Genomic DNA, 27,944 nt, shown 5'->3' on the forward strand with positions numbered 1-27,944 from the left:
TTTGTTTTCGTTTTTTTTGTTGAATTTACTGCCAACCAATTTAATGCCAAAAAAAAAAAAAAAAAAGTCTGGATTCCCAGCCTCGGGCAAAATTTGAAAATACTCTAGGCCTCCCTTCCTGCAGCCTGGGAGCCTGGCTACCACTGTTCCCTTCCCCCACTTTCCTTTGCCTGTTTGAGAGGACAGGTGGGAGGGCAGGGTGGGGGCAGGAAGCCCCTCGGCTGTGGCTCCTGGATGTGGGGTCAGGCCTGGGGCCTAGGAAGGCATTGAAGGAGGGAGAGGAGGTAGGGAAAGACCATTGAGGAGTGTGGGACTGCCAAGGCCACATGGAAAAGCACAGGGCTGGTGGAACTGCTGCCACCAAGTCAGGGGCTGAGCTCGGGACCCATCCGTGGATGACAATAGAGGCTGCAGGCAGGGGACAGTACCGAGAACCCTGTGTGTCTCAGGAGCATCCACACCCAGCACCAGTTCCCCTGTATCTAATACTGGGTGGGGGTAGTCCCCATGAGATGCACCACCACCCCCAGCCTAGGGACCGTCCTGGGCTGAGAACACCCCAGAGACCCCTCTTAGTTCTGGGGGGTGGGGGGTGGCCCAGATAGACAGAGCCAGGAACTGAGAAGTTGCAGCTCCCTAGGTTCCCACCCAGAATTCCCGCTCTCATCTTTCCTTCCTGACAGGTGCACTGAAGCCTCCTCCTCCACTATGGCTTCGACCCCATACTGCCACTTCCCCATGTGCTGTTGACAGGAGAGAGGGTGTCTCCCCGGGGCAGCAGCCCAAGCACACACCTCTGATGCAATCCCCATCCACAGCCTCAGCAGAATGTCCCAGCAGCCCGAATAGCCCGGCCTGTGTAACAAAGGACCACAGAGCTTGCATCCCTGATGCCTAGATGGGGCAGTCTTGCCTTCTGCCTGCTGCCCCACTCAGAGCTCACACCTAGACTCTGTGCAGCTCAGAAGGGCAATAGGTGCTCTGGAGCTGACCTCTGCACCAGTCAGCAGCTCTCCCGCCCAGGCATCCAGGAGAAGGATGAACTGTCCCCTGTCATGATGCTTGGATACAGGTACTTACACAGTCCCCAGCACCCCTCTGGCCACACTCCTAGTGGGAGATCACCATCCCAACCTTCCCAGGGGGTTCTGTTTTCCCATGAGCCACCATGCAGCCATCGGGTGTGTCCCGCCCACAGTGGGAACATGAGGTATCTGCTCTTGTGCAGGACAGGACTTCTGGCAGCACAGCATCTCCCTGCATCCTGCTCCAGGCCACGCCCCTTCCTGGGATCTCACCCTTCCCCAGCCTGCCGCAGCTCATTCAGGGGAGCTCTTTGAGGGTATCAGACTGGCCTTCCAGCAGCACCTGCTTCCTGCTGCTGCCCACCTCGCAGGGCCAAGGAGACCAGTTCTGTCCCACAGTGTGGCACTCCACCTGCATCTCAAGCTTGTCAGTCGCTACTCAGAGCAGAAGGGTGCAAAGCATGGCAGCATTGGGCATCCTCGTTAGGATGCCTCTCGGCACAGCCGCATCCCACACCCGCTGGGTCTGAGTCCCAGCTCTGCCCTCGGTTCCATCTTGCTGTACACCCCGGGAGGCAGCAGCTGATGGCTCACACTTGGGTCCCTGCCACCCAACGTGGGAAACCAGGATGGAGTTCTTAAATTTCAGCTCTGGCCTGTTGCAGCCCTGCCTCCCTCGGGCCTCTGGAAGTGAACCAGTGAATGGAAGATCTTGACATCTCTTCATGTGTCTCTCCTTTTTTTTTTTCAAAGAAGATAAATAAACATGTTTAATAGTAAAAAGCTACAGGTGAAGTTCATTGTAAATATTCCAATTTAACCTACTAGTTTAGACATACTGTCATCTCAGCATAGAATGAGAGCTAGTCATATACTCCTCAACCTTTGTGTTTACACTGGTCTTGGGAAAAGCCACATCTGAGAAGATGTTACCGCCCTACACCTCCACACTGTGTCCCTACACTCTAGGAATTGGAGGCTCCAGAACTCCCAGGTCTGATCACCTGATCACACAGCCCCCACTTCCGGGGTCCCTAAGGGGGGATGCAACTCAGAACCTGAAGAATGGGCAGGATCAGGAGCCAGGCCTGACTCCTAAGCAGGGGAAGACTTCCTATCGGTGATGCTGACAACCCACTCTGCACCAAGAGGCCGGGTGCGGGGAGCTAGGGGGCTGCTCCTGTTCACAGACAGGTTAATGGCTCCTCCTTGCCCACAATTGAATTTCCCCTCCTGTGCCTCCTGGCTTTGGGGGGAAGGGCCTCTCCTCCCGGAACCTCAGCTGTACACAAGAGCCACAGGGCCTGGGTCCCTGGGGACTGATTCAGTGGGGAGAAATGAAAGGCACAGGGCTCTCAGACAGCCTGGTGCCCAGCGGCTGGTGGCTCAGTCAGGATGAAATGACTAGGGTGAGCCACGGGTGACAGCAGAAGGGGGATGGGTCGCTAGATCCATCTTAGCCCTGCCTCCCTTCTAGGAACTCAAAGATCTGGGGCCTCCACTGACCCTCAAGTACCAGTGATGGTTACCTAGCATATACATCATGAGCTCCTCGCCTGTAAAAAAAAAAAAAAGATTGATGTGTTTTCCTTTTATTTGAAAGACACAGACAGACCCTCCATCCACTGGTTTACTCCTCAAATGCCTACAACATCCAGGGCTGGGCCAGGCTGATGTCAGGGACCTGGAACTCAACCCAGGTCTTGTAATGTGAGTGGCATGGACCCAAGCACTTGAGCCATTTTCTGCTACATCTTGGAGTATGTGTTAACAGGCAGCTGGTACTGGAAGTACAGTGGGGCCTTAAACCCAGGTACCGAAAAGCAGTGTGCTTGTGGTCCAAGGGGTGCTTTAACCAATTATACCCACCCTTTCTTGTTTCTTTTAAAGATGGTTGCAGGATGACTCAAAGTAAGCCAGGGCATCTGGGGACACACCAGCAGGAGCTGGAACAGGGGGCAGGCTAGACCAGGGCAGGCTGTGCAATAAGATTGTGGGTGCTGAGGTGATGCAAGTTATGCCAGCCTGGGTCCCCTGGGGGCTGAGTACGTGAGTCCCAGGGACAGAGGATCTGACAGGGCTTGGGTAGCTTGGCTCCGGTCGTGGAGTCCACCTGTGTGGTGGGTGCTGGTTTCATGAGCCCTGGGGAGGAGGAACCCGGCGGGGTTCAGGTTGCCTGACCTGGGTCCTGGGGCCTGCCTGCAAGGTGGGTGTCAGGTTTATGAACTCCAGGGGTGGGGGATCTGGTGAGGCTTGGGACGACTGGCCCCAGTCCTTGGGCTCACCTGAAAGAACATGTCCTACTTCATGAAAAAGGCAGAGCAGTGGACACAGGCTATGTTATAGAAGGAGAGCATGGCAGCTCATTTGGTGCAGTAGTAGAAGTGGAACAAACTGGACAACTACCACAATTAAACAATGACAGCAAAAAATCTCAGTGAATGGAGACTTGAGGCTTACTATATCAGCCAATGGACACTGGGAGGTTGGCATCATCCTTGGATCTGTGAAATCAACAGCATTCCAGAACTATCAAACCACTTGGGCAGAACCCTTGGAATATGTACACACTGAGACTCTGGGCTGATATGAGTTAGCGGTTCCTCATCCCTGGGTACTGGGACGTATGGAAAGTCAGGAGTGGTTCCCCCTTTGCCTCTCCCCTTCCCTCAGGAACAACAAAAGAAATAGCAAATTTAGAAACAATGAGTTCACCCAATTTTCCCTAAACCTCAATACTTCCTGCTCTGATCAACCATGTAATCATTATAAAAAACAAAACTAAGTTTAAAAAAAAGCCAGGGCTGTCATTTGGTGCAGTGGTTGGGTTAGCACCCAAGATACGCATGTTGGAATTCCTGTGACTCTGCTTCCCACCCAGTGTCGGACTGGTGCCAGTGGGTGATGGCTCTAGGAATGGGTTCCTGCCATTCACAGGGTAGACCAGATTGAGTCTTGGGTTCCCAGCTGCAGCCTAGCCCAACATCAGTTGTGGAGCACATTGGGGACTGAATCAGTAGATGGATGATCTCTCTCTCTCTCTCTCTCAAGAAAATTGAAAATAAAAGTCTTGTATTTTCTTTTAATCAGAAAGTTGAGAGCCCAGCACGATGGCCTAGTGGCTAGTCCTCGCCTTGAACGCGCCAGGATCCCATATGGGCGCTGGTTCTAATCTTGGCAGCTCCACTTTTCATCCAGCTCCCTACTTGTAGCCTGGGAAAGCAGTCGAGGATGGCTCAAAGCCTTGGGACCCTGCACCCACATGGGAGACCTAGGGGAAATTCCTGGCTCCTGGCTTCGGAACAGCACAGCACCGGCCAGTGCAGTCACTTAGGGAGTGAATCATCGGACGGAAGTTCTTCCTCTCTGTCTCTCTTCCTGTCTGTATATCTCACTTTGCAATAAAAATAAATCTTTAAAGGAAAAAAGAGTCACATGCACTAGCCCACCTTTCTCTGTGGCCGTGTGTTCTGCACCTGGGAGAACCAGGCCGGCTAGAGGAGGAGAAAACAACAAAGGGGGCCCTGTCTTTTCTTTTCAGGGCCTGACATGTTGCAGCAAACCGAATTCCCAAAATATATCAATGTTGACGGTTTCCTTTTTTTTTTTTTTTCCACTGAAACAGACTTCTCTTTCCTTTTACCTTTCCGCGGGAACCTCTTGGGGTTCCCTAGTCTGGGATCTCCTCTCTGTGGAAGCCTGGGAAGCAACAAGCAGACAGATATGGCAGGATTCCTCCTAAAAGGACACCATCTCTCAGGCCCCCAGGTGCTGCCACCTGCCCCCATAACGTGGACCAGGGTTTGAAGAGGGGGCCACATGGAAGGAGAAAAGACAGAGAAGGTTTTGAAAAAAGCAGACCAGAGGTTCCTCTTAGAACGATTCAGTGCCTGTGCCAGCAGCTTTCATTTAAGAACCCTATTTCTTGTCAACTTGGTTCACCTGCAGGGTCTTGTCTGTGGACTCATCACCATCCCAGCCAGCAGGGCCTCAGGTGGGTCATCGCATGCACAGAGGGAGAGCAGAGCACGTGGCCACTCACCTTAGGAACGTGTGCTGCCCGAGACTCTGGCCTTGCCAACCACGGACCTTATCAACGTGGTATCACTCTCTGCCATCGCAGACAGCTGGCATTAGCCTGACTTGGTCCTTCTCTGGATGCTAGTGACTTACCCTGGTGACCTCTTACATCTGACCCTGTTATCTTAAGAACAACACTTGCCTCAGGCTTCAGCTTCTGGCCCACTGATGTCTTTACACACAGAACACCCTAGCACTTTGTTCTCAAAACCCTTCGTTTCTTCCTGCGGCACCCAGGCCTCTGCCCATGCAGCGCCTTCCACCAGCAGTGCCCTCCCCCTCCTCCCTGAGTGACAGCCCAGCCTCCCTCCCTGCTCCAGGCTCACCTTCCCTCCTGACTTTTTCTGGCTTCTCTCCCCTCCCCAGTAACCTCCCTCTATTCTTCCTGCATCTGTGTGTCGGCGGTGCTGTAAATGGCTCCTGCTCCATCCAAGGCCTGCCTCACGCAATCTGCAAAGTCATGGTCAAGTGCATGCCTCCCAGGTGCCTGGCCCTGTCCTGTGATATCCCCAGGAACAAGGGGGAAAGACAATGGGCACATAAACAAATGATTAAGCAGGTGTGTGCCAAGTGCTGAAAGGGAAGTCAACAGCACAGGGTACTCAAGAATTCAGGAGTGCCAGGGGGCAGGAGGGCACATCTGCCTTGGACAGGGGCGAAGTCTGAGCTGAGACCTGAATGCTAACTAGGAGCCAGTTCTGTAAAGGCCTGGGGCAGAGTGGGCCGTGTAGGATCTGTCGTGCTTAAACTCTCAGGCAAACATTGTATGATTGCATTTGTATGAAATATCCAGAATCAGGTAATCCACAGAGACAGAAAACAGATTAGCGGTTGCCAGGGGCTGGGGCCGGGTGGAGTGGGGAGAGGAGTGGGGAGTCAGTGCTTCTGGGCTGGGGTTTCCTTTGAAGAGGGGATGAAAGGGAGTGGGGCTGGGCGTGCAGTGCCACGAATATCCGTGTCATGGAGCTGCATGCGCTGGAATGGTCAATGTTAGGTTATTTGTAATAAATATTTGTGTATCTTACCATAAACCAAGACAAAACCTCTGATGCAAAGAACGAGCTTGGAACGTGGAAGAACAGAGAGATGGGCTAGGGTGCCGGGAGTGGGAAGGAATTTGTGTTTTATCCTGGTGCCGCAGGCAGCTTCTGGGAGGCAGAGAGCAGGCAGGCAGGTGGCATGGCAGCTTCGGGGCTGGCAGCGGAGGCTGAGGGGCTGGGGAGATCCCACTGGGGGACAGCTGAGGTGGGGCCGGGGATGTGGGGCAGTGGTGACAGTGCCCTATGGCTGAGTCCCCGGCTGCTCTACTTTAATCCAGCTCTCTGTCAGTGCGCCTGGGAAGGCAGCAGAGGATGGCCAAGGGGCTCGGGCCCTTGTCACTGATTGAGGAGATCAGGATGACGTCCTGGCACCTGGCCCAGCTAGCTGCTACGGCCATCCAGGGAGTGAAGCAGCAGATGGAGGATCTCTGTGTTGTCCTCTCTCCATTGTTTGCTCTGCCTTGCAAATAAATAAATTATCAATCTTTAGGCAAAACAAAGTAAATGCCTGGTCCAAGTCAGAGGCAAGAGTCTAGAACTTAGGCCTGTTCTCCCTTGGGGATGGCAGGGGCCTGAGTACTTGAGCCATCACCTGTAGCCTCTCCAGGTATACATTACCAAGAAGCTGGGTCAGAAGCAGAGCCAGGACTCAAAAACCCAGACACTCGGATATGGGGTATGAGATCCCAAGTGGCATCTTAATGCTGCTGCAAACACCTGTCCCAGGTTGGAAAGTTTATTGAAAGTCAGAGTTATACAGAGAGGAAAAGAGATCTTCCGTTTGCTGGTTCACTCCCCAAAATGACCACAAGTGAGGGAGTTAGGTCCATCTGAAGCCAGGAACTGGGAGCTTCTTCCAGGTCTCTCATGTGGGTACAGGGGCCCAAGGCATTCAGCGATTTTCCATTGCTTTGTTAAATGATAAGCAAGGAACTAGATTGAGAGTAGAGCAGCCAGGACTGTGCCCATATGGGATGCCTGAACCACAGGCAGTGGCTTTAGCCTGTTATGCCATGGTGCTGGCCCCAGTGTGTTTTATTTACTTATTTTGTTTTAAGTTTTTTTTTTTTCTTTTTAGCTATGCCAAGCCGGGTCAGAACAACCACTGGCATGCACGAGATCTCTAGCTTATTTATTTTTTAAAGATTTATTTATTTATTTATTTATTTATTTATTTGCAAAGTCAGATATATAGAGAGAGGAGGAGAGACAGAGAGGAAGATCTTCCATCTGATGATTCACTCCCCAGGTGACCGCACTGGCCCAAGCTGCGCTGATCCAAAGCCAAGAGCCAGGAGCTCTTCTGGGTCTCCCATGAGGGTGCAGGGTCCCAAGGCTTTGAGCCGTCCTTGACTGCTTTCCCAGACCACAAGCAGGGAGCAGGATGGGAAGCAGGGCTGCTGGAATTAGAACTGGCGCCCATATGGGATCCCAGTGCATTCAAGGCAAGGACTTTAGCCACTGGGCCACGACACCAGGCCAAAGATTTACTTACTTTTATCGGAAAGCCAGACTTAACTGAGACAAGGAGAATAGATAGAAAGATTTTCCATCCACTGGTTCACTCCACAAATGGCTGCAACAGTTGGAGCTAATTCAGTCTAAAGCCAGGAACCCAGAACTTTTTCCTCCAGGTCTCCCATGTAGGTACAGGGTCCCAAGGTTTTGAACTGTCTCCTACTGCTCTCCCAGGCCACAAGCAGGAAGCTGGATGGGAAGTGGAACAGCTTGGATATGAACTGGCATCCATATGTGACGTTAGCACTTGTAGGTGGAGGACTAGCCAATTGACCCATCACTCCAGTATGATTTAAAGGTGTAACAGCTGGATCTTGGTGGGGTTTGATGGGGTTTAGTTGGTCAAAGGAAAAGCATACATAGGAAATGGAGAAATTGAAAGAGACACTTCTACACTCTTCAGTCTCTAAGGATGGATGAGAAAACGCTTTGAGGACACATTGAACTGGAACGATGTGGCAGTGTCAGATGGGGAGCTGGGTGGCTAGTCCAGAGTTGAGGGATGAGATGCGCCTCTCCCCTCACCTCCATGGCGATGATGTCAGAAACTTGGGTCTGAGTGAGCTCAGCTGGGATAGGTACAGGGCCTGGGGAGGCAGGGTATGGAGCAAGCAAGGTGAGTGAAAAATGGCAAAGCCACATCTCAGAAGTGGAGAAAGTTCTAGAAGAAGGGTCAGCTGGGTCCAACACTTTAGAGGGTGAACAGATGAGGACAAAGAAGCCATTACTGGCTTCAGTAATACAATTATAGGCCTGCTGTCTGCTGAGTCACATAGTGGGCGTTTATGAAAGTCTAGAGTATGGAATGATTGTGTCTGCGCCGCGTGGCACAAACTGCCCAGCACGGAGAAATCTGGTGTTGGGGAAAGTGGCGGAGGAGTTTGGGCCACCCAGGAAATAAAAGGAATCATTGCTGGAACAGATGTTTGGCCTAGTGCCTGAGACTCATGTATTGGACATGATGGCTAGACTGTCCCTTGGGCCACCTACGTCCCATGTCAGATGCCTGGGGTTTCAGTCCTGGTTCTGTGGCCACTTCCACCCTAGAGGATTCCCCCCCCCACCCCCTTTTTTTTTTCTTCTTTAAAAGAGAATGGTAGATTTGTTTTTAAGTTTCTTTATTCATTTATATTTGAAAAGCTGAGTGATGGAGAAAGGTGGGAGAGATCTTGCATCCATTGAATCACCCCCAAATGCCCACAATAGCCAGAGCTGGATCAGGCTGAAGCCAGGAGCCAGGAGCTTCATCCAGGTCTCCCATGTGTATGCAGGGGCCCTAGGATCTGAGCCATTCCTGCTGCCTCCCCAGATGCGTGCTGGCAGGTAGCTGGGTGGGAAGCAGACATGAGACTTCATCTTGGGGGCTCCGATGGGGAATGTGGGTCTCCCAAGTGGTGACGTCCACTCTGTCCTCCTCACCCTGGAGGATTCCAAATGGGCACTGTGGCCACTTGGAGAGTGAATCAACAGACGGAAGATCTTCCTCTCTGTTCTCCTCTCTGTATATCTGACTTTCCAATAAAAATAAATAAATCTAGGGAGGAAAAAGCCTAGGTCCTGCATCTGAGGGTCTGGCTTTGATGCCCAGCTTCAGTGTCCAATGCCAGCTTCCTGCTAGTACAGGCCCTAATAGGCTGCAGTGATGGCTCCCATGTTTTGGGTTCCTACCATCCCCTTGGGAGCCCTGGATTGATACTCAGATCCCAGGCCTGCCTCTGCCTCTCACGTGTGTGTGTGCACGTGTGTGCGCATGTATTTTCTTTGTTGACAGGCCGTTGGAGGGTGGAGGTGGAGCAGTCGGGAGGAGCCAGGACTCCAGCCCGCTTCCCCACACCTCTTCCTTTTACTTTTCGAGAGGGGATTGCTCTTTCAATAAATTCCAGCTGCAAAGGCTCAGATTTTAAGCAGGTGGAAAAGTCAGCACATGGAAATTTGATATATTTTGACTAATGCAGTTTGAAATTTGAAAACTGCAGACAATTTTATTCAAGATCCATTTTTATACCAACTCATTATTGGGAGAAAAAGACAAGATTTCAGATTTCTAGGGGAGGATGTGTGAACCCAGGCCTGTCACCACCAAGCACCGCTAAGCAGGCTTGACCCAGCCAGCCTGGTGCACTGCACACTGCCTGCCTGAGCCGCCTCTCGCCCCTGCCGGAAACTCTTTCTTCAGCAGTCTCTTTCAAGTGTCCCTCTGGGGGTTCCTAGTCCAATTTAATCTGACCTTCAACCCCACCTCTGTCGCACCAACTCCAGCAAACCCCTGGGGCTGGCACTTAAGACCTGTTTTGTGTTACAGATGCTGGCATTATCAAGAATTCCCATCTCTTGGTCCATTTCTTGGGCCTCATGGGTGTGAGGCACAGGGACAGGAAAATAAATAAGGGAGACTGGAACAAAGCTCGGGGGAGGCGGGGGAGACTGGGACAAAGCACCCAGAGCTGGAGGCAGTGGTGTGGTCTAGGAGTCAGCTGCTGCCCCTGCGGGGGTGGGACGGGGCAAAGACCCCTCCTGTCCTGGGCGGCAGGTGCATTTCCCGAAAGCAGAGGAAAGGCTTGGGGATTTTCTAGGTGAGAATTGAGCGTTCAGAGCTAAGCTGTCTGCAAGGGGACGTGCCAGTGTGCACCAAAAGGACCTTGACACAGCAGTCTGCTCTCGGGATGAGGAATTCGGACAGAGCCGCGGGCCCAAAGGTCTCCCCCTTCCAGCCTTGTTTTGTTTTCATGGAAAGCAGCAGCATCGCTGCGCTCACGTGTGAATCAATCACAAGTTCGTGACAGGTGTCTGGATTCTGAGCTTCCCAGCGGCCCTCCCGCGAGGAGACTAGCCATCCCACCTCTGCTGTGATCATTTATAACACTGAAGAATGAGAAACAGTCTGAATGTTTCATAGACAAGGACGATTCACAGATGAATAAATTATGTTCTGTCCGTACAGTAGGGTATTCTGAAAAATTCTGTTAGTGCGTCTGTTCTTGCTTCTTCCATGACTTTGTGCTACCTGCAGCCCCCCCCCCCACACACACACACACACCCGCAGGCTAGGAGAGCCCCTACCCTTCCCATAGCACCTTGGGCATGTCTCCACAAAGTGCAAGAAGAGTGGTCTGGTCGTGTGGGTGGCAAGGGTCGTCCTCTGCTGGGAGCCAGGACCTCCTGCCTGCTGGGCTCCCCGGGGCTTTCCCAGCACACCTAGAGGGAATGCCGTGACCTGAGACACATGGAAAGCACGTGGTGCTGTCACCAAGCCCAAAGTTGTGCTTTAAATACTTTTTTTTTTAATTTAAATTTTATAGGGCCCTCTGCAAATGCAGGCAGGCTAGAAGGAGGCTTCAACAGGCCCTGTCAACAGTTGTCAGAGGTAATGGGACCATGGTGATTTTCCTCCTTTTAACTTCCATGCTTTTTATGTTCTCCTCACCTGGCAATTATGATTTGAAAGTGAAAGAAAAGTTGATGAGTGACTTTAAAGGAAAACAGGGCTTGGAGACCCCATGCTAGGTCCTTGCCACCTGGGCACCACCCGCTGTTCCTGAGAACAGCTGTGCTGGAGCTGGGCCCCAGCTGGAGTGATGGTGTGCAGGGCAACACGGGAGCCTGGGGCCTGAGCTCCCTGGGTAGCCTCTCCCCTCGCAGCGGCATGCAGGGCTCCCAGGGAATGGCTTGTGAGCCTGTGGTTGGAGGAGGTGCCGACTGTCAGCCCAACACCTAGTGACCTTTAGCTAGAATTGAATCACTCATTCCATCACTCGTGCAGATGGTATGGATGGTTGGACACCCCAAAGTTCTCCAGCTATGGGATGTATGGATGCTGGTGATGCTGGGGGAGTAGGGGGAAACTGAGGCATGGGAGGACAAGCCACAGCCTGGGTTAGACCTCTGGCTGTAAACAGAAGTCTCACGTGGCTGGCTAAATAGAAGATCTCACATTCCCAGGTCATGGGAATCCCAATCTAAAATAGATTCCCAAGAAGAGGATTCAGGGTGTCACATAAGAAAAATTCTGGGGCCTAGCACAGTGGCCTAGCAACTAAAGTCCTCACCTTGAATGCGCTGGGATCCCATGTGGGTGCCAGTTCTAATACGGTGGCCCCACTTCCCAATCCAGCTCCCTGCTTGTGGCCTGGGAAGGCAGTCAAGAACGAACCAGAGCCTTGCGACCCTGCACCCACGTGGGAGACCTGGAAGAAGCTCCTGGCTCTTGGCTTTGGATTGGCTCAGCTTCAGCCATTGCGGCTGCTCAGACAGATCTTCCTCTCTGTCTCTCCTTCTCTCTGTATATCTGACTTTTCAATAAAAATTAAAAAGTAAAATTCTGGACTTTCTAGCATGGGTTGACTCCTGGGCTTCCCAAGGCTCTCTCAGGAGCCCCTGGTAAGGGGCCTCAAACCTCAGGACCGCCCCAAGCTGTCCCCACCCCAGCACCCCCAGCAAGAGGGAGAACACTTTTTTTTCCCCTTGCATCCTTTTAAAGTGAAAAGTGAGATTTCCCAGAAGTTCCCTCTGGCAGCCCTTCCTCTGTGTCTCATTGGTCAGAATCAAGCCACTAGTTTCTGGGGATGGAGGGGCCACAGACAGGCAGGAGCTCTGGGGAGTGAAGGCCAAGGCTGTCAGCCCCACCTCAGGACCATCGGTGGCTTCGCACCATACGCGGTCTGAGATGCAAACCCTTGGCTGTGGCTTTTCAGGTCCTTCATGCCTGGCTGCTGTTTTGCTGCCCCTGTCAGTTGCCCCAATCCTGCCCTGGGGGCCCTGCACCTGCTGTTCTCTCTCCTACCCCCCTACCCTGGCTCCTGGTCCTTCCAGTTTCAGCTGCTCTGGGAGCCCTTCCCAACCATCACCATATGCCACTTTGGGCCTAACTGGCTCCTCTTGCTTAACTCTGTCCTCCCTGCTAGAATGTTGGCCCCACAAGAGAAGGAATCTCTCATTGCTGTGAACCCAAGCCCTGGGCTCTGGTGATTCAGACACAAGGACAGTCTCCCAGTCTAGGGGTAGGAGCTGAACTCTGACTGGACGCCAAGTCCAGGGCTTCTGGCACAGGGTCTCCACCTGTCCCCTAGTCCAACTCCAACCTCAGACATGCCCAGGGCTGGGCCCTGCAGGGTTAGATAGAGCCCCACTTCACTTCCTTGCAGGACTCCAGTGGACATTTGCCATCAAGGACTGTCCTGCCCTCGTGGGGAGAGGGGAGACTGCCCCAACAGAAACCATGGCAACTCATGAGACTCGATGGGCACGTACTAACCACAGCTGGGGAGGTGCAGGTGGTTTCCCTGGTGTCAACAAGGAGGAGGCACAGCCCAGATCCTCCATCAAGATGGTGCGAAGCTGCAATTCCTCAGCCCTGGAACCTGGGCTGTGACAGCCTGGTTCTCTTCCCTCCCCCGAGCCCCAATCAAGGAGCAAAGCTGAATGACATGAGGACACATTACACAAACCTCAGTACATCAGTAAGGGCTAGCAGGTGCAGGTGGAGACAGACGAGAGGTGAAGGGCAGAGGGGAAAGAGTTCAAGGTGCCTTCGCACCTGCAGCCTGGACCTGGCAGGAAACCTTAGCACTGAGGTTGAGCCCATCTGTGGCCCCATAGTCTACTCGGTCCGTCCACAGGGCCCTGTGTAAGGTGAAAGCCAGGGACCCCCTCCCCCCCCCCAGCTGGATGGAGCCCTGAAACAGGGGCTGGGGGGAAGAGCTTTTTGCAGTGACATAGTCAGCATGTTCTCTGACCTGTTTCCAGACCAAGAAACCAAGGTTCCAGGAGGTTCCATGACTGGAGATGAGCCTGGGTAGTGCCTGGATAGCTGGGCTGCTTGGGCCAGCTTTGAGCGACCACCCACATCCAGTACCCTGCACCATGAGGAGTGGGGAAACCCTATAGGCAGAGGGTGGGGGAGCCAGGGGCGGCTTCAGCACGGTTCCCTGAGAATCTAGCTGCCCACTGAGCACGGTGCTCCTGGCCAGGCCTGTTCCAGGGTGTGGGCCAGGCAGATGGATGCTGCAAGGTTGTTTCAATAAGAAGCCTCCCTCTGCTCTGCTGAGAGTGATCTGGAGCCCCAGAGGAGCTGGGGATGGCTCACCGCCCAACACCACCCGCACTCGCGCCCCAGCAGCCCCCTTCTCTGGAGGGTGACAGCCAGGTTGCTGCAGGAGAAAAGGGGACCCAACAGCCAGCCCCACATCTGGTCCCCTAGAGACAAGTGTGAGTTTACAAGTGCACACATATGTACTCAAATTCGTGTACACATAGGCCTACCTGCTTACACAGGCAGGTATGTGTGGCTCACACAGCGACAAACTCACATCTGGATGCACAAAGGCTCCTGTGACACTTGTACGCCACGCCTAGCACACAGGCTCAGTCTGGGCCCAGGCCTGCCTCTTGGGCTGCTGCTGCTGCTGGGCCTGATGGGTGGGTAAGTTGTTCCCACCCCCTCCTGCAACACAGAGCTGGCTTGTTTTGTTTGAGAGTTGGCCCTCAGAAAATGTGGCAGGTTCATCCTGATTTACATGAGTCTGCCCAGGGAAGGCCTTCCATCCCAGACAAACCTGCCCATGACCTTGGGCAGACCTGGGACTGCATCCCCCTTCCTCCAAGCCATCCCGCCCCCCTGCCCCAGCTGGCATGTTCAGCTCAGTGGGGCCTCTGGGCTGCACCTGGAACATGGAGGGCCCTTGCTGAGTGAGATGGGAGCTTGAGCAGCCTGCTGAAGACCCCTGGCTGCTGTGTCGGGGGACACAGGGTGGGGCAGAAAGAACACTGAGAGGCATTACAGCAGAGGTGAGGGTGGTAGCCATGTGAGGCAAACAGAGGCAGGACCGCCCTGAGCAGACAGTTCTTTCCCTTCTTTCTTTCAAGGTTTATTTATTTGAAAGGCAGAATGACAGGGAGAAAGAATCTTCCACCTCTTGGTTCTCTCCCCCAGCTGGCCCCAACAGCCAGGGCTGAGGCACGCCAAACCCAGGAGCCTGGAACTCCATCTGAGTCTCCCATGTGGATGGCAGGGGCCCAGTCACTTGGGCTGTCATCCAGTGCCTTCTCAGGTGTGTTAGCGGGGAGTAGGGTCAGAAACAGAGCAGCCAGGGCTCGAACCGGTGTTCGAATATGAGATGCTGGCATAACACACTGCACCACAATGCCCCCTTTCACACATAGGCTTTTTACGTGATGGGGCAAGGTAGGAAAGAGAGCATCAGTGAAGGAGCTGCCTTCCCCTGGGCAGGAATGTGATGGAGGTGTGGGGGGATGCGCCAGGGTCCACAGACTTAGGGACTACCCACCATACACACACACTTGACAGGTGGGGGAAGGGAAGCTCATGCCAGCAACAGGACAAGCTGACTAGGTGGGGGAGCCAGGATTTCAAACCCAGGCTGCGAAACCTTCTTTCTCCTGTGCCAGAAAAAGGGTGAGGCTGACCATGGTGCCCACCCCAACAAATGGGGCTGCCCGGCAGATCCCTGGTGTACTCTGGATGTCTTCTTGTCCCTGGGGTTGGGCCAGATTCCCAGGGCAGAGGGCACTCTACCAAATAGGAGCCTGCATTTGGGTTGGATGGAGAGGGACAGTGCCCAGGGGCCTGAGGCGCCAGCAGCCTGGTGAGTGCCGCCGGCCTGGCCTGAGGCCATTATCCATCCACAGAGAGCATTGGGTTAGCATCGATCGGCCTAGAGAGGAGCAGTGGGAAGGGGGGAGTTGGGCAGCAGGGGAGGAGGCCCCTCTGCCCCGCAGGGGGAGGGCCACTGCAGAAGGGCTGGCCAGTGCCTAGGTTTCAGAGAGCTCCCCAGGTTGCCTGGGAGCCAGGGAGAGGCCAGCTCAGGGGACAGGGAGCAGTGGCCTCTTCCGTGGCAGCAGGTGAGGGGAGCGGCTCTTGGGGCACACTGTCAGACCCAGGGATGGGGGTGGGTTTCTCAGTTCCCTTCCGGCTCCCAGGGTCCAAGACACTGCAGGGTCCCCGAGATGCAGACGGGACTGGTGCCATGACAAACTCCTCTGGCAGAGTCTGAGAGGGGACAGGATTAAGACAAGAGCCTATATCCTTCTCAACTATGTAAACATTATTAAACACAAAAGTCTCTTAGCCTTTGCAGATGCTGTGCCCTTTCCCCTTCCCATTGGGAAGCAGGTCTGTACCCTGCCTCCCCTTCCCTGGGACCACTCACAAGCACATCTGGGGGCTGCTGAGTAGCCTGAGCGAGTCAGCTGCATGCATGCTGTCTGTTAGCGGGACAACAGCCCCAGCTCTCCCAGATCAGAGGCCGGGACCTGGATGCCGAGCCAGGAGCCATGCATGCCACCTCTCATTGAATCCAAGGGACCCTTCTTAGACCCAGTTCACACACCCAGTATTCAGCAAATGGAGGAGCTGTCTGTGTCTGGTAGCTGAGCGGTAAGGGCTGCAGCACAGGCTGAGCCCCACCACACTCCACGCACATGCCCAGGTGCCCAGCACTTGTCCCACAGCCTGGCATTAAATGCTCCCCACCACTATCAGCTAAGAAGTTCTGAGGGCTCGCCCCACACTGGTGCTAGCAACACCGCAGGCACCTTGTACAAGTCTTGAATGGAGCCAGGTGAGCTCTGATGTGCAAGGGACGAGGAGGGACTGAGGGGAAGGTAGAGGAAGAGGAGGAGGAAGGAAGGGGGGCAGTTGTGCCATGGAATGGCCAGCCATGCTCTCTCCTGACCCTCAAGGCAGCACCACCCCAGGGAAAGAAGGGGTCTACCCCACCACAGAGAGTGGGCTGAGGAGGCTGCAAGAGGGGCTCCAAGGCCATTACCTGAGGCCAGGCCCCCTGCTCATTTGCAGTCTTAGTCTCCTGGTTGTTAATGCATTAGTAAAGCAATCAGCTGGTCAGGCCTCCCAAGGGGCTGCAAGAGGGGTATAAGAGGAGCCCTGCAATGCTTGCCTCCTTGGGAAAGAAACTGGTTAGTAACAGAAAACCCAGGGCTGGGTCCAGCTAACTCAGACTCTGTGGGTGCCAGAGATCACCCCTGGTCCGGGGTCCCCTAGGACAGCGGATCTGGGATCCACAGATGGAGCCGACTTCCAGGCCAGAGAGGCAGGCTCACTCTCTGAGTTAATGCCTACTCATCCCACTGCAGGAGGATCAGCCCCTCTGGCATCCAAGCAGGTCAGTGCCATGGGGGCTGGACAACAGCTCCCCTTAGGTCCCAGCAGCCGGCTTCCAGAGGGGCCTCTGTGGTCCTTGGGCTATGTTGTGTCAGGCCAGTCCCCCAGCCCCCCAGCCTCCTCTAGGTGACAGGTGTGTGAGGCAGGCCTTGGCTGGGGCCCTGCCTCCTTCTGGAACCCTGGCCATGGGAGGGTAAGATGTTTCTTCCCTGGACAATGCCTTCATCCCACCCACCTGTCCACCTTGATTCTTAGAAGGTCTGGCTTTTCCACCTTACACCAGGGACTTAAGTGACTCCCCCATGCAGGCCACCACTTTCTGTCTCAGCAGGCTATGCCACTTTATGTCTCCAGGGGGCCCCAGCTTTCCTGGGTGTCATTTCAGAGAACTCCATCCCGCGGCTTCCAAAAACAGCCACAGTAGCAGCAGGGGAACAATGCAGCTCCAGTTAGCTGGCCAAATGTCTCCTGAGGTTAGTGTCACTCCCGTCAGAGGACAAGCCTTTGCCCCTGCAGCACCCCAAGCCCAAGCCCTTTCTGCCTGAAACACTGAACACCCACCACCAGGGGACAGCCAGGACAGCCTAGCACCCCAGGGACACAGCACAGGGAGATCACTGGGAGTGGGTTCCTGCAGGTGCCGCCTGGGCAGCGGTGAGCAATGTGAGTGGACAGAGGAGATGAGGGTGTTGTTGGTTCTGCCTGTGGCTGAGCTCCACCCCCCCAGCTCTTTTTTTTTTTTTTTAAAGATGTATTTATTTTTCTTGGAGAGACAGAGAGAAAGATCCACCATCTACTGGTTCACTCCCTAACTGGTTGCAACAACTGGAGATGAGCCAATCTGAAGCCAGAAGCCAGGAGTTTCTTCTGGGTCTCCCACGTGGGTACAGGGTCCCAAGGCTTTGGACCGTCCTCTATTGCTCAGCTGCACCCAGGGCCTCCAGGATGGGAAGACAATCACCCCTCAGCCGCTGCCCCAAAGCCCAGTCTCATGCTGGCCAGCCGCCCAGGCCACACATAAGGAGCTGGATGGGAAATGGAGTCGCCAGAACATGAAACAGCAGCACCCATATGGGATTCCACTGTATGCAAGGCGAGGCATTTTAGCCACTAGGCTATCACACCAGGCCCCCCTCCTAGCTGCTAAAGCAGGAGAGAGATGTGGGGTCCCTCAGTGCAGCTGTGATTTGGAGCCCCGGCCCCTACCCTCTTACATACCAGCCTGCCTCTACAGATGGAGATGGGCTTTGTGTGTGTGTGTGTGTGTGTGTCTGGGTGGCAGCTCTAAGACCAGTGGGGGGCAGCATGGGCTCCAGGTGGGGAAGGCTGGCCTTAGCCGTCATGGCCTATGCATGTTTTGGTGAGGCAGGACTGAGGCTGGAGGACAGCAGCCTTGGCCCGGCCTGTGGGCTGTCCTGTGGTTGGGGTGACTGAAGGCGCCTCTGAGGCCACGTGGAGCATGGCCTCTTCCGGAAGGGGTCCTCAAAGCTGCGCCACCACCGCCTCCCAGGTCATAATTGCACTGAAATCACAAGCGAACCCAATTATGCAGAAAGCAAATTACGTGTGATGATTTTTATGCGTTTTGAGCATTCGGTCGGAGCCGGGTGATTACGGGGTGGGGGGGACAGGAAGCAGCTGCCACTCTCTGGGAGCCCATAACTCCCAACAGCTGGGAGCTGTCACTGATTGCCGGCGCTGTTTCTGCATGCGAGGAGGAGATGGCAGTGGTGGTGAGGCCGGCTCAGCCCAGAGCTCAGGCAGTGGCAGGACCAGGAGCCTGGGCGGCCGGCCAGCATGAGACTGGGCTTTGGGGCAGCGGATGAGGGGTGATTGTCTTCCCATCCTGGAGGCCCTGGGTGCAGCTGGCAGGAGGAAGAGGTGCTGAGGTGCCCCAGATGTGGCAGCTATCCCCAGGGGCCTGACTGGAAAGGCTGGAGGGCAAGGGGCAGGAAGCCAACGGGGGCAGGAAGGAACCTGTCGCCCACACCCTGGCACATTTCGCAGGCTGCCAGGCCAGCCGTGACCCTGGGCAAAGGCAGGTGACGACGACTGTCTGTAATGAGGCTGCTGTGCTAATGAGTGTGGGGCTCTCAGCCGACCACAGGCTGGACACATCCGAAAATAAATTATTTTTCGGGATCCATTAAAGAATGCCTAATTAATGCCCAATTAAGGGGAAGCTACAGAGGAAATGCTGCAGACAGTCAAGAGGCGTGGCCTGGTTTTGCAGCCACAATGGGGGCCAGGGGCGATGGGGAGGGGGCAGGAGAAGGTGGCTGGGGTGAAGTTGGCCTTGACCAACTGCCTCTTGGGCCCTGGGGCAGCCCCGTGCTTGTGTCCCCACTGCCTTGCTCCATTCCCCCGAGTCCTGTCACAGCCCTGTGGCCTCTCAGGACATCTACAAAGCTGCGCAGCAGAGACCTCTGTCCTCCTCTGTGTCTTAGAGACACGAACCTGGGTGCCGTCTCCTGTGGGATAACGGAAAACACTGAACAAGGGACTTCGTGTAGATCATATTGGTTATTGGGGATAATCTGGTGGTCTCATAGAGATTCCCTTCCTTAGAAGCAGGCTGCCAAGCCAGGTTGAAGGCTCCAAATGACCTGGTTGTGGGCAGGGGTCATGCCCATCCTCCCACCAGCCAGCAGAACTGGCCAAGCTCAAGAGGAGGTGCTTGGACACTGTGGGGTGCAGCTCAGGAGGCAGGGGGTCATCAAGGTTTCACCCCCAACTTGCTTCCCCCCAGGACAGATGGGGAGCCTCCGCTGCAGGAAGAGGCACCTGTTCCCATGTGGCTCCCAGGGTTGGGCCCAGCCCCTGCCTTCCTCCATCTGCAGCAGTTCTAGGGGGGTGGAGGAAGGGTTGGGGTCCCAAGCGCAAAGAGGAGGACAGAGCATGCGTGGAAGGGTCCTGTGCCAGTCACCCAGTTCCTTGCAGGGCGACCCTCTGACCTGGCTCTGCTATCTTTCCCCCTACCAGGATGCTGTGTGGAGCTGTCACTGCTGCTGCTGCTGTTGGCCGGGGAGTTGCCGCTGGGCGGCAGCTGCCCGCGGGACTGCGTATGCTACCCGGCGCCCATGACAGTCAGCTGCCAGGCGCACAATTTCGCCACCATCCCGGAGGGCATCCCTGAAGACAGCGAGCGCATCTTCCTGCAGAACAACCGCATCAGCCTCCTGCAACCAGGTCACTTCAGCCCCACCATGGTCACCCTGTGGATCTACTCCAATAACCTCACCTTCATTGACCCCGGCACCTTCGAGGGCTTCGCACACCTGGAGGAGCTGGACCTTGGGGACAATCGGCAGCTGAGGACGCTGGCGCCCGAGACCTTCCAGGGCCTGGTGAGGCTCCACGCCCTCTACCTCTACAAGTGTGGGCTCAGCGCCTTGCCGGCGGGCATCTTCAACGGCCTGCACAGCCTGCAGTATCTCTACCTGCAGGACAATCACATCGAGTACCTCCAGGACGATATCTTTGTGGATCTGGTCAACCTCAGCCACCTGTTCCTCCATGGCAACAAGCTGTGGAGCTTGGGTCAGGACACCTTCCGGGGGCTGGTCAACCTGGACCGCCTGTTGTTGCACGAGAACCAGCTGCGCTGGGTACACCGCCGGGCTTTCCACGACCTGCACAGGCTCACCACCCTCTTCCTCTTCAATAACAGCCTCACGGAGCTGCAGGGCGATTGCCTGGCCCCGCTGGTCGCCCTGGAGTTCCTCCGCCTCAATGGCAATGCCTGGGACTGCGGCTGCGGGGCGCGCTCCCTGTGGGAGTGGCTGCGCAGGTTCCGCGGCTCCAGCTCCGCCGTCCCCTGCGCTGCGCCCGAGCTGCAGCAAGGCCGGGACTTGAAGCTGCTAAGGGCTGACGACTTCAGGAACTGCACGGGGCCGCCGGCGTCCCCCCACCAGATCAAGTCGCACACGCTCACCACCACCGACAGGGCTGCCCGCAAGGAGCACCACCCGCCGTCCCACGGCCCCGCCAGGGACAAGGGCCATAAGAAGTCCGGCAAGAACTGCACCAGCCACCGGAACCGCAACCAGATCTCCAAGGCCGGCGCTGGGAAGCAGGTGCAGGAGCTGCCGGACTACATCCCTGACTACCAGCATAAGTTCAGCTTTGACATCTTGCCCACGGCTCGGCCCAAGAGGAAGGGCAAGTGTGCCCGGAGGACCCATATCCGCGTCCCCAGCGGGGTGCAGCAGGCCTCCGCAGGCGGCTTCCTGCGGGCCTCACTCCTGGCCTGGATACTGGGGCTGGCAGTCACTCTCCGCTGAGGACTCAGGCTGCCGGCTCCTGCACTGCCACGTGTCCATCGAGGAACACGATTTATTTTCTTTTCTTTACGAGGAGGAGCAGGAACAGGCCAACAGAGCCCATGGGCTGCCGGCTGGACCCTACCCCGTGGATGATAAACCCAAAATGTACAGCCCCACGTGGGAGGGGATCGGCATGTCCCACCCAGCTGCCCCCAACCAGCCAGTCACCCACGGACAGCGTCCGCTCCAGCGAGGTGGGCAGAGGTGCACGGGGTGGACCCTTCATTAGCAACACCAGGACGAATGACCTGCATAGGACTTGAGCTCTTGCCAGCAGGACGCTGACTCTCGGGAGAGATCCGAAGAGCCCACTGTTCCCAAAGGAAGCCAAGCTTGGAAGAGGCTGGGTCGACCAGCAGCCTGGGAGCAATGGAACCCTCCCACTCTTGCTCAAGGCCATTTAGTCTGTTTGCCCTGGAACAATCCAATCCCACTCCATCTTGGGTCCTTCCCTGGGCGAGGGAGGGTGGGGGAGTAACACCTTTCACTGCTGGTGTCTCAGGCAATCCTGACAGACCCGGGCCCCAACGGCTGGGGTCCAAGAACCAATTACCAAAGGAAAGACCATCTGAGGCTGAAAATTAGCACTTCCACCCCACACGATGGGTGAGGTTCTCACAGAAGGTGCAGTTTTCTAACTATGTCCACTTATATATATATATATATACACACACACACACTCACACATATATATGTATACACACACGTGCACAGCTCCGCCTGCCACCCCGTCTCCAACTGTACATCTCATTGTGTTGACTAACTATACAGAATTCTATATCTGCCCAACTAAGGACAGTACTGGAGACTTCTAGAAAGAGTGACTTGTAGTTGCATTTTTGTCCCGAATGTCAACCTGCCAAGATCAGTCCATGGACTAGCTGGACTTGGGCCCTGGGGCCTGATATCAATGGGGAGGGTGGGAGAGAAGGGAAGGCAGCAAGAATCATTCCAGGGGACCAATATTCTCAGCTATTTATAGAGTATCACCTTGTTTTTATATGCAACACAGCCTCACCTGTGGCCTCCCAGCTTTCCAGTCCCCTCCTGGGGGAGCCCCAGGCATAGGGGCCTGGTTGGATGGAGAAGGAAGAGCAGTAGTCCCCTGGTTTCTGAAGCCCACAGATGAGGCAGCACCCACAGTGTTAGCCCACGGGTTAGCCAGTGCCATCGGCCTAGTGTCTGGCCTGTGACACTGTGGGCAGGCCAGGGAAACTGAGTGTGCCAGTCTGTGTCTGCTGCAGCTGAGTGGTAGGCAGCCTGGCCAGGGCCCCCGTGTGTGGGACAGGAAGAGAGCAGTGCCAGGGGAACCCTGAGGGCATCTCTAGAACCTTCTCAGGTACTTCCATACTACCGAGACCCTGGCCTTCCTGGCCAGGAGCTGCTTGGAGCCAGACGGAGGTCAGGGGATATCTAGACTCAGGAGTCAGGAATGGGGACAGACAAGGGCAGACGGAGGGGAGGGGCACCGACCAGGACCCCTGGGTGGGCACAATCTCTCTCACACTTTTGCACAGATGTGAACTTCCCACCTGAGAAGATGTATCCGAGAAGTGAGAGATGCTGAATCTGATTACAGGAGGGAAAAAGAATAACAATTAAAAAAAAAATGTCTCTCTTGGCCAGGAACCCTGTTTTCCATTTGCTCACCCCGCATTCCCGATGAGTGGCAGAGCGAGGGCTCCCAGCGGGAGGGGCGGTGGGGGCAGGAGTGAACACACACACATACACACGCATGCACGCGTGTTCCTTCTTCCCCCGTCCTTCCCTCGCCCGCATACAGCATGAGTCACTTCCCACGTGCTGGCGGCCCTGACTTGGCTCCCTTTCTGTGCATCCCCAGAGCAGGCTGGTCCTGGATCCTGGATCCTTCCCGGCTGGTTCCCTGGCGGCCTCAGCAGCAGCTGCGAGGGAACAGCCGGTTATCCCAGGGCTGTGGAGATGGGGCTGTGGAGACGAGGCTGACCCACACAGCCCCTGCACAGGCCTTGCTTGTTGTGGGGGAATGGAGAGATTAGCCTACCTTGAGGGTGGCAGGGCTGTGTTTGCAAGCCTTGCTGGACACGCCTTCGGAACAGGAGCACAGTGTAAAAGGCCATCTGCCGTGTCTGCCCTGGTGGGACACAGGCCAGGGCCTGGCTATCCATCAGAGCCTGAGGGTGCTACTGCATTGTTGGTTGCATTTCCAACTTTAGAAAGCAGGGTTGTCCGTGGGAAAATCAGGAGCCCATGGACTTTATTATTATTTACTAAATCCCATGCCAAGGAAGCCAGGCGTTGGTGCCAGGTCCCCTGCTCCTGCCTGCCTCAAGATGCCTGTTAGTGGGCATCAGTGGCCAGGCTGTAGGGTCTGGGCCCCAGGTGTGTTGCTGGGACTTTGTCCTCCAGGAGGGCAGACAGAGAGGCAGCCCTGCTCAGCTGCTTCAGGCCTCCCTCACCTGCCCTGTGGGCCCCCAGCGTGGGGAGATCCCGGCCTCCTCCCACGACCCCATGAGCCTTTTCCACCTGCTCAGCACTTTGGATGGGCCCAGAAGCAGCTCCCCCTCTGCTCCTACCACATGCTCTCCATACCGGGCTCGCTGGGAACAGAGCCAGCTCTTGCTGGAGGGGCTGGGAGAGAAGGGCCGTTGGAGACCTCTGAGTATCCCCCACACAAATTCTCCCCATGGCCTGAGAGTGGAACCACCCTTAGAGTACATTTCCACAACACTGACCGCTGACCGAGAGCTCTGCTGCCCAGTTGCTAGGGACATCAAAGTGAGAAGGTGCATCCCTGGGAGCCGAGGCGGGATCCATGTACCCCCACCCCACAATGAAAGTGGCTGGGGTCGGAGAGTCAGAGAGAACTCAGGAGGATGAGTTGGCCAGGGCAGGGAGGATTTGTGCTGTGGGCTGAGGGTGTGTCATGGCCCCTTTTTGGGGTCCCTGAAGACCCTGTGCATCTGGGAGGCGCGGGTGCCTCCAGGACCTCTCTCTCTGGCTCTTGTGTTATGCCCTGGATGTGGAACAAATTCAGAGCTTTCCCACTGGGTTTTCCTCCAGCCCCCTCTCCCAACCTCTCCCTGAGCACGCAGCCCCCTTGCCTAAGCTTCTCAACAGTGGGTTCCATCCTCGCCATTCGCCTCCTGCACACAGCCAGAGCCTTTCCCAGTGCCAGCAAGCTGGAGCGCTCACCCGCTTGCTGGAAGCCTGCCCGGGCCGCAGTCCCATTCCCAGACACCTGCTGCTTCTACTCTGGCATAGTGTTGCTGTAACATTTCAGGCACCCAGGCCCTGCACCTCCAGCTCTTTGTCCACATGGCTCTCTGCCCACAGCCCACGGGAGCCCTGAGCCCGCTCTGCTGACCACACGGAAGAGCCCCCTCCCACGATCTGCGCTTCGCCCTCCTCTGCGGGGGCTGTGCATTGCCAGGAAGCCAAGAATCCCATTTAGCAAATGTTTACTCATCACCTAACTAATCACTCAGCACTCTGCCACCGGGGGCCAGTGGGGGCCAGCGGGTCCCAGCACAGCCTGGCCTGCGAGCAAGTCTAAGGGAGGCGGAGAGCACTGGGAAGCTATAGGACCTGGGCTCAGGGAGGATGAGTTGGCTGGTGGCTGGGAAAGCCCTGGGTGGGATCTGTCAGCCCCTCCTCCCTCAGACACCTGCTACTCCCCCAGACAGCTCTCTGCCTCTGCCCTGGGGAATCCCCTCCTCAATCCATCCCTCCCTGACCTCATATTGAACCGGAGGAAGCCTGCCTTTCTCTGTGTCCTTTGACAGTGTTTTAAAGGTTGTTGTTGTTGTTATTATTATTATTCAAAACAGAGGGAGATGCTGTGTATGGATAGGTTCTTTGCCTGAGAAGCAATGTGAGATATGAGCCAGTGGCAATCAGCAAGGGTGAAGGGGACAGTGCCGCAGTCAGATGCAATGGGCACGTCTCCAGACAGTTTGAGGGAACCAGGGAGAGTGCCCAGCCATCTTACCTGGGAAAGCCAGCTCCCACGGCTTCATGGAGATATTACCTGGCAGGCCAGGTGGGAGACTGGGGAAAGAGCTGGGAGCTGGGTGCACAGTCTCTACTCAGCTGGGGCGTGTAGGGGAGTGGGGTTCTTTCTCCGTCCCCTCCAGGACAGAGGGTCTGTTGAGTGAAGTAGTCAACAATCCCCCCAAGGTCTCAGTCGTGAGTGCTGTCAGGCCGGGTGACCCACCCAGCGCCAGGCAGAGGAGCTTCCCCGGTACCTGCCTCAGGAACGGCTGGGAGCGTTTCATTTCCCGGGGTTGTCATGCTCGGCGAGCAGTTAGGTGCTGAGTCAAGAGCATTCTCCTCGGGAGCCTTTCATAGGTCGGCCCACCTGCCTCGTTATGGGGTCTGGGCCTGACTTTGTACCTGAAATACTGACCAGGCTGTTTCCAAGGTGTGTTTCTACAATATATACTTTGTTTTCTGTCGGCTCCTCTCACACACATTAGGATAATTTCTAACTTCCTACAACAGGAAAGGGAGAGAAGGGGATCTTCTGTCTGCTGGTTCACTCCCCTAATGTGGATAACAGCTTGGTGTGGCCCAGGCTGAATCAAGAGTCTGGAGCTCTGTCTTGGTTTCCTATGTGGGTACAGGGGCCTAAGCACTTGGGTCATCTGCTGCTTGCTTCCGAGGCACATGAGGAAGGAGCTGGATGGGAAGAGGGGCAGCTATGATATGGATGACAACATTGTAAATGGTGGCTTAAGCCCTGCTGGACTCATGCATACTTAAGAGAGAGAGAGAGAAAAGAGAGAGACAGTTCACCTCCCCAAATAACTATAATAGCCTGGGCTAGAACAGGACAGAATCAGGAGCCTGGAACACCAGGTGAGGAGAGGGGACCCAACATCTGAGCTGCCTCCCAGGGTGCAGGCAGGAAGGTGGAATCGGAGCGGTGCGTCAACTGCAGCTTAGGGGCCAGGTCAAATGCCCACACCGGAGCTGCTGGCCGTGGCTGTCCTTGCACTAAGCAGGGGCGAGAGGACTTGGGTCTGAAGCCGCCTGCCACGGCTGTGGCCTTCCTCCCAGCCCAGCTCTGTGGGTTCCACGTCCTCTGTGTGAGCCATTACTCCATCCCACGTCACCAACCCGCCACTATCAGCTCGTAATGGACCAATTTTGTTTTACCTCTGTCTACTCAGAAAATACCTCAAGAACCTTTGAACGTTAAAATGCCCTTTTCCATTCTGTGCTCAGTATCTCTGCTGCTCTAATTGTCCCTTTTAACTCACAGGGCTTTCAGTCAAACCCCGCCCCCACCCCACCCCCTCCTCTGGCTCCTCCTTTTTAGGCTGTTAATAAATATAAGTGCTAAGAAAGAAAGAAAGAAAAGATACACAGAAACATAGACTGCTGGCTAAATAACTGACAGCACAACTAAAAAGCCAGTGGGGGTGGCAAGGATACCCCCTCTCCCCCGACAGCGGCACCTGCACGTGTGCCTGTGTTGAGAAAGCTGTAGTCAGGCGTTGGGTGAAGGGGCAGAGGTTGTCCCAGGAGAGAAAGAGAGCAGGTGATGTACCACATGGCAGGGGTCCAGGGAGGGGGTCTCTGGGAGCAATAAGCACACCCAGGCGCGACCACGACTCATTGACGCAGCGTCTCAGTGCCTGTTCCCTGGGCAAGAAGTGGGTCAGCCTCACGCGCTGCCGCAGCCTGCTCGTCGTGCCCCCCATCTCTCTCCTTTCAGCTCCAGCTTCTCATTAGAGCCGCCAGTTTCTAAGCACCAGGGGCGGGTGGGGAAAGCGCTGCCTTTATGCCACCGCTGTGTGTGGCAGCGGGCACACTAATGGCATGCCTGCGCCGGGAATGTGACACTGTTGCCGCGGAGGGTGCTCAGGTCACAGTGCTCTCCAAATTGGCCGAGGCTCCACATCCCGCTGCACCCACTCCTCCTCCTTCTCCCTGGCCTCTCTCGGAGCCCCTGCCAGCAGCGATGGCGGCGGGGTGACTTCCGCTGCTCCCTTGCAGGGCCCTGAACAGGGAGAGAAAGCAGACGTGTATTAAAGTCTTCCATCTCTGTAAAGTGCCACCTCCCCCGGAGGCCAGCACGGAGGGTGAGGGAAACAAGTGCTCCAGACAGAAACAGGTGGAGGTGTCAGAGGACCCGGCATCACCCCTCCCTGTCTGCCGGACTCTGGGGTACAGTCACGTGCGAGACAGTGATGCCCTCTGAGTGGCAGCATTGAGGAAGACAGACGCCAAGTCGGACCTAGTCGATGGTAGAGGGAAGCAGGGCGTGGGCAGGGCATGGGCAGGGCGTGGGCAGGGGTGGGAGTGTGATCTGCAAGAGCCAGACCCTGTGGGCATAAAGCAGAGCCCCACGGGATGTCGAAGGGGCGAGAGGGGATGGGAACGCACTCAGAAAGCAAGCAGGGCCAAGGAGACAGGTACTCTGCACACACAGCAGCATCTCAGACGTGCCATCCTGTCACTGAGCCTCATCTGTCGAGTGTGAGGCACTCCAGTGGTCCACAGATGTGAGCCCCAGCCAGACGTGAGCTCCCCCTCCCATGTGAACCCCAGCCACACGTGAGCCCCTTCCCCCTCCTGCCAGGCCTGGGGTTCCCTACCTATGAGTGCTGCCCTTCCCTCATCCCCCACCGTGGAAGCAGCAGGGGAAATTCAAACTCCCTCTGTTTGATGGTAAGGGCGCTGATCAGGAGTGGGACAAAGGGACCTGCCAGGCAGGTGTCACTCAGAAACTTGAAGGTTGGAATTGACTGCCACCATCCTGCTGACCATGTGTGTCGGCCTTGGGGCGTGTATATATGTGATGGGAGTCCCTGGAGGACCCCTGTGTGTGTCT

At 55.7% G+C, this 27,944-nt stretch overlaps 1 protein-coding gene across 1 annotated transcript in view; it reads left to right on the forward strand.

Annotated features, from left to right (window-relative positions):
* The window catches only part of RTN4RL1 (reticulon 4 receptor like 1), a 74,160-nt gene extending 53,078 nt beyond the window's left edge, over positions 1-21,082 (forward strand). Inside the window, exon 3 of the mRNA XM_041000861.1 lies at positions 19,782-21,082. Coding sequence (XP_040856795.1) covers positions 19,782-21,082 — 1,301 coding nt within the window. The remainder of the gene's footprint in view (positions 1-19,781) is intronic.
* Positions 21,083-27,944: the final 6,862 nt, after the last annotated feature.

The sequence above is a fragment of the Ochotona curzoniae genome, unplaced genomic scaffold, assembly GCF_017591425.1.
Source record: "Ochotona curzoniae isolate NIBS_2020 unplaced genomic scaffold, NIBS_Ocur_1.0 scaffold_2453, whole genome shotgun sequence".
In the NCBI taxonomy this organism is placed as follows: domain Eukaryota; kingdom Metazoa; phylum Chordata; class Mammalia; order Lagomorpha; family Ochotonidae; genus Ochotona; species Ochotona curzoniae.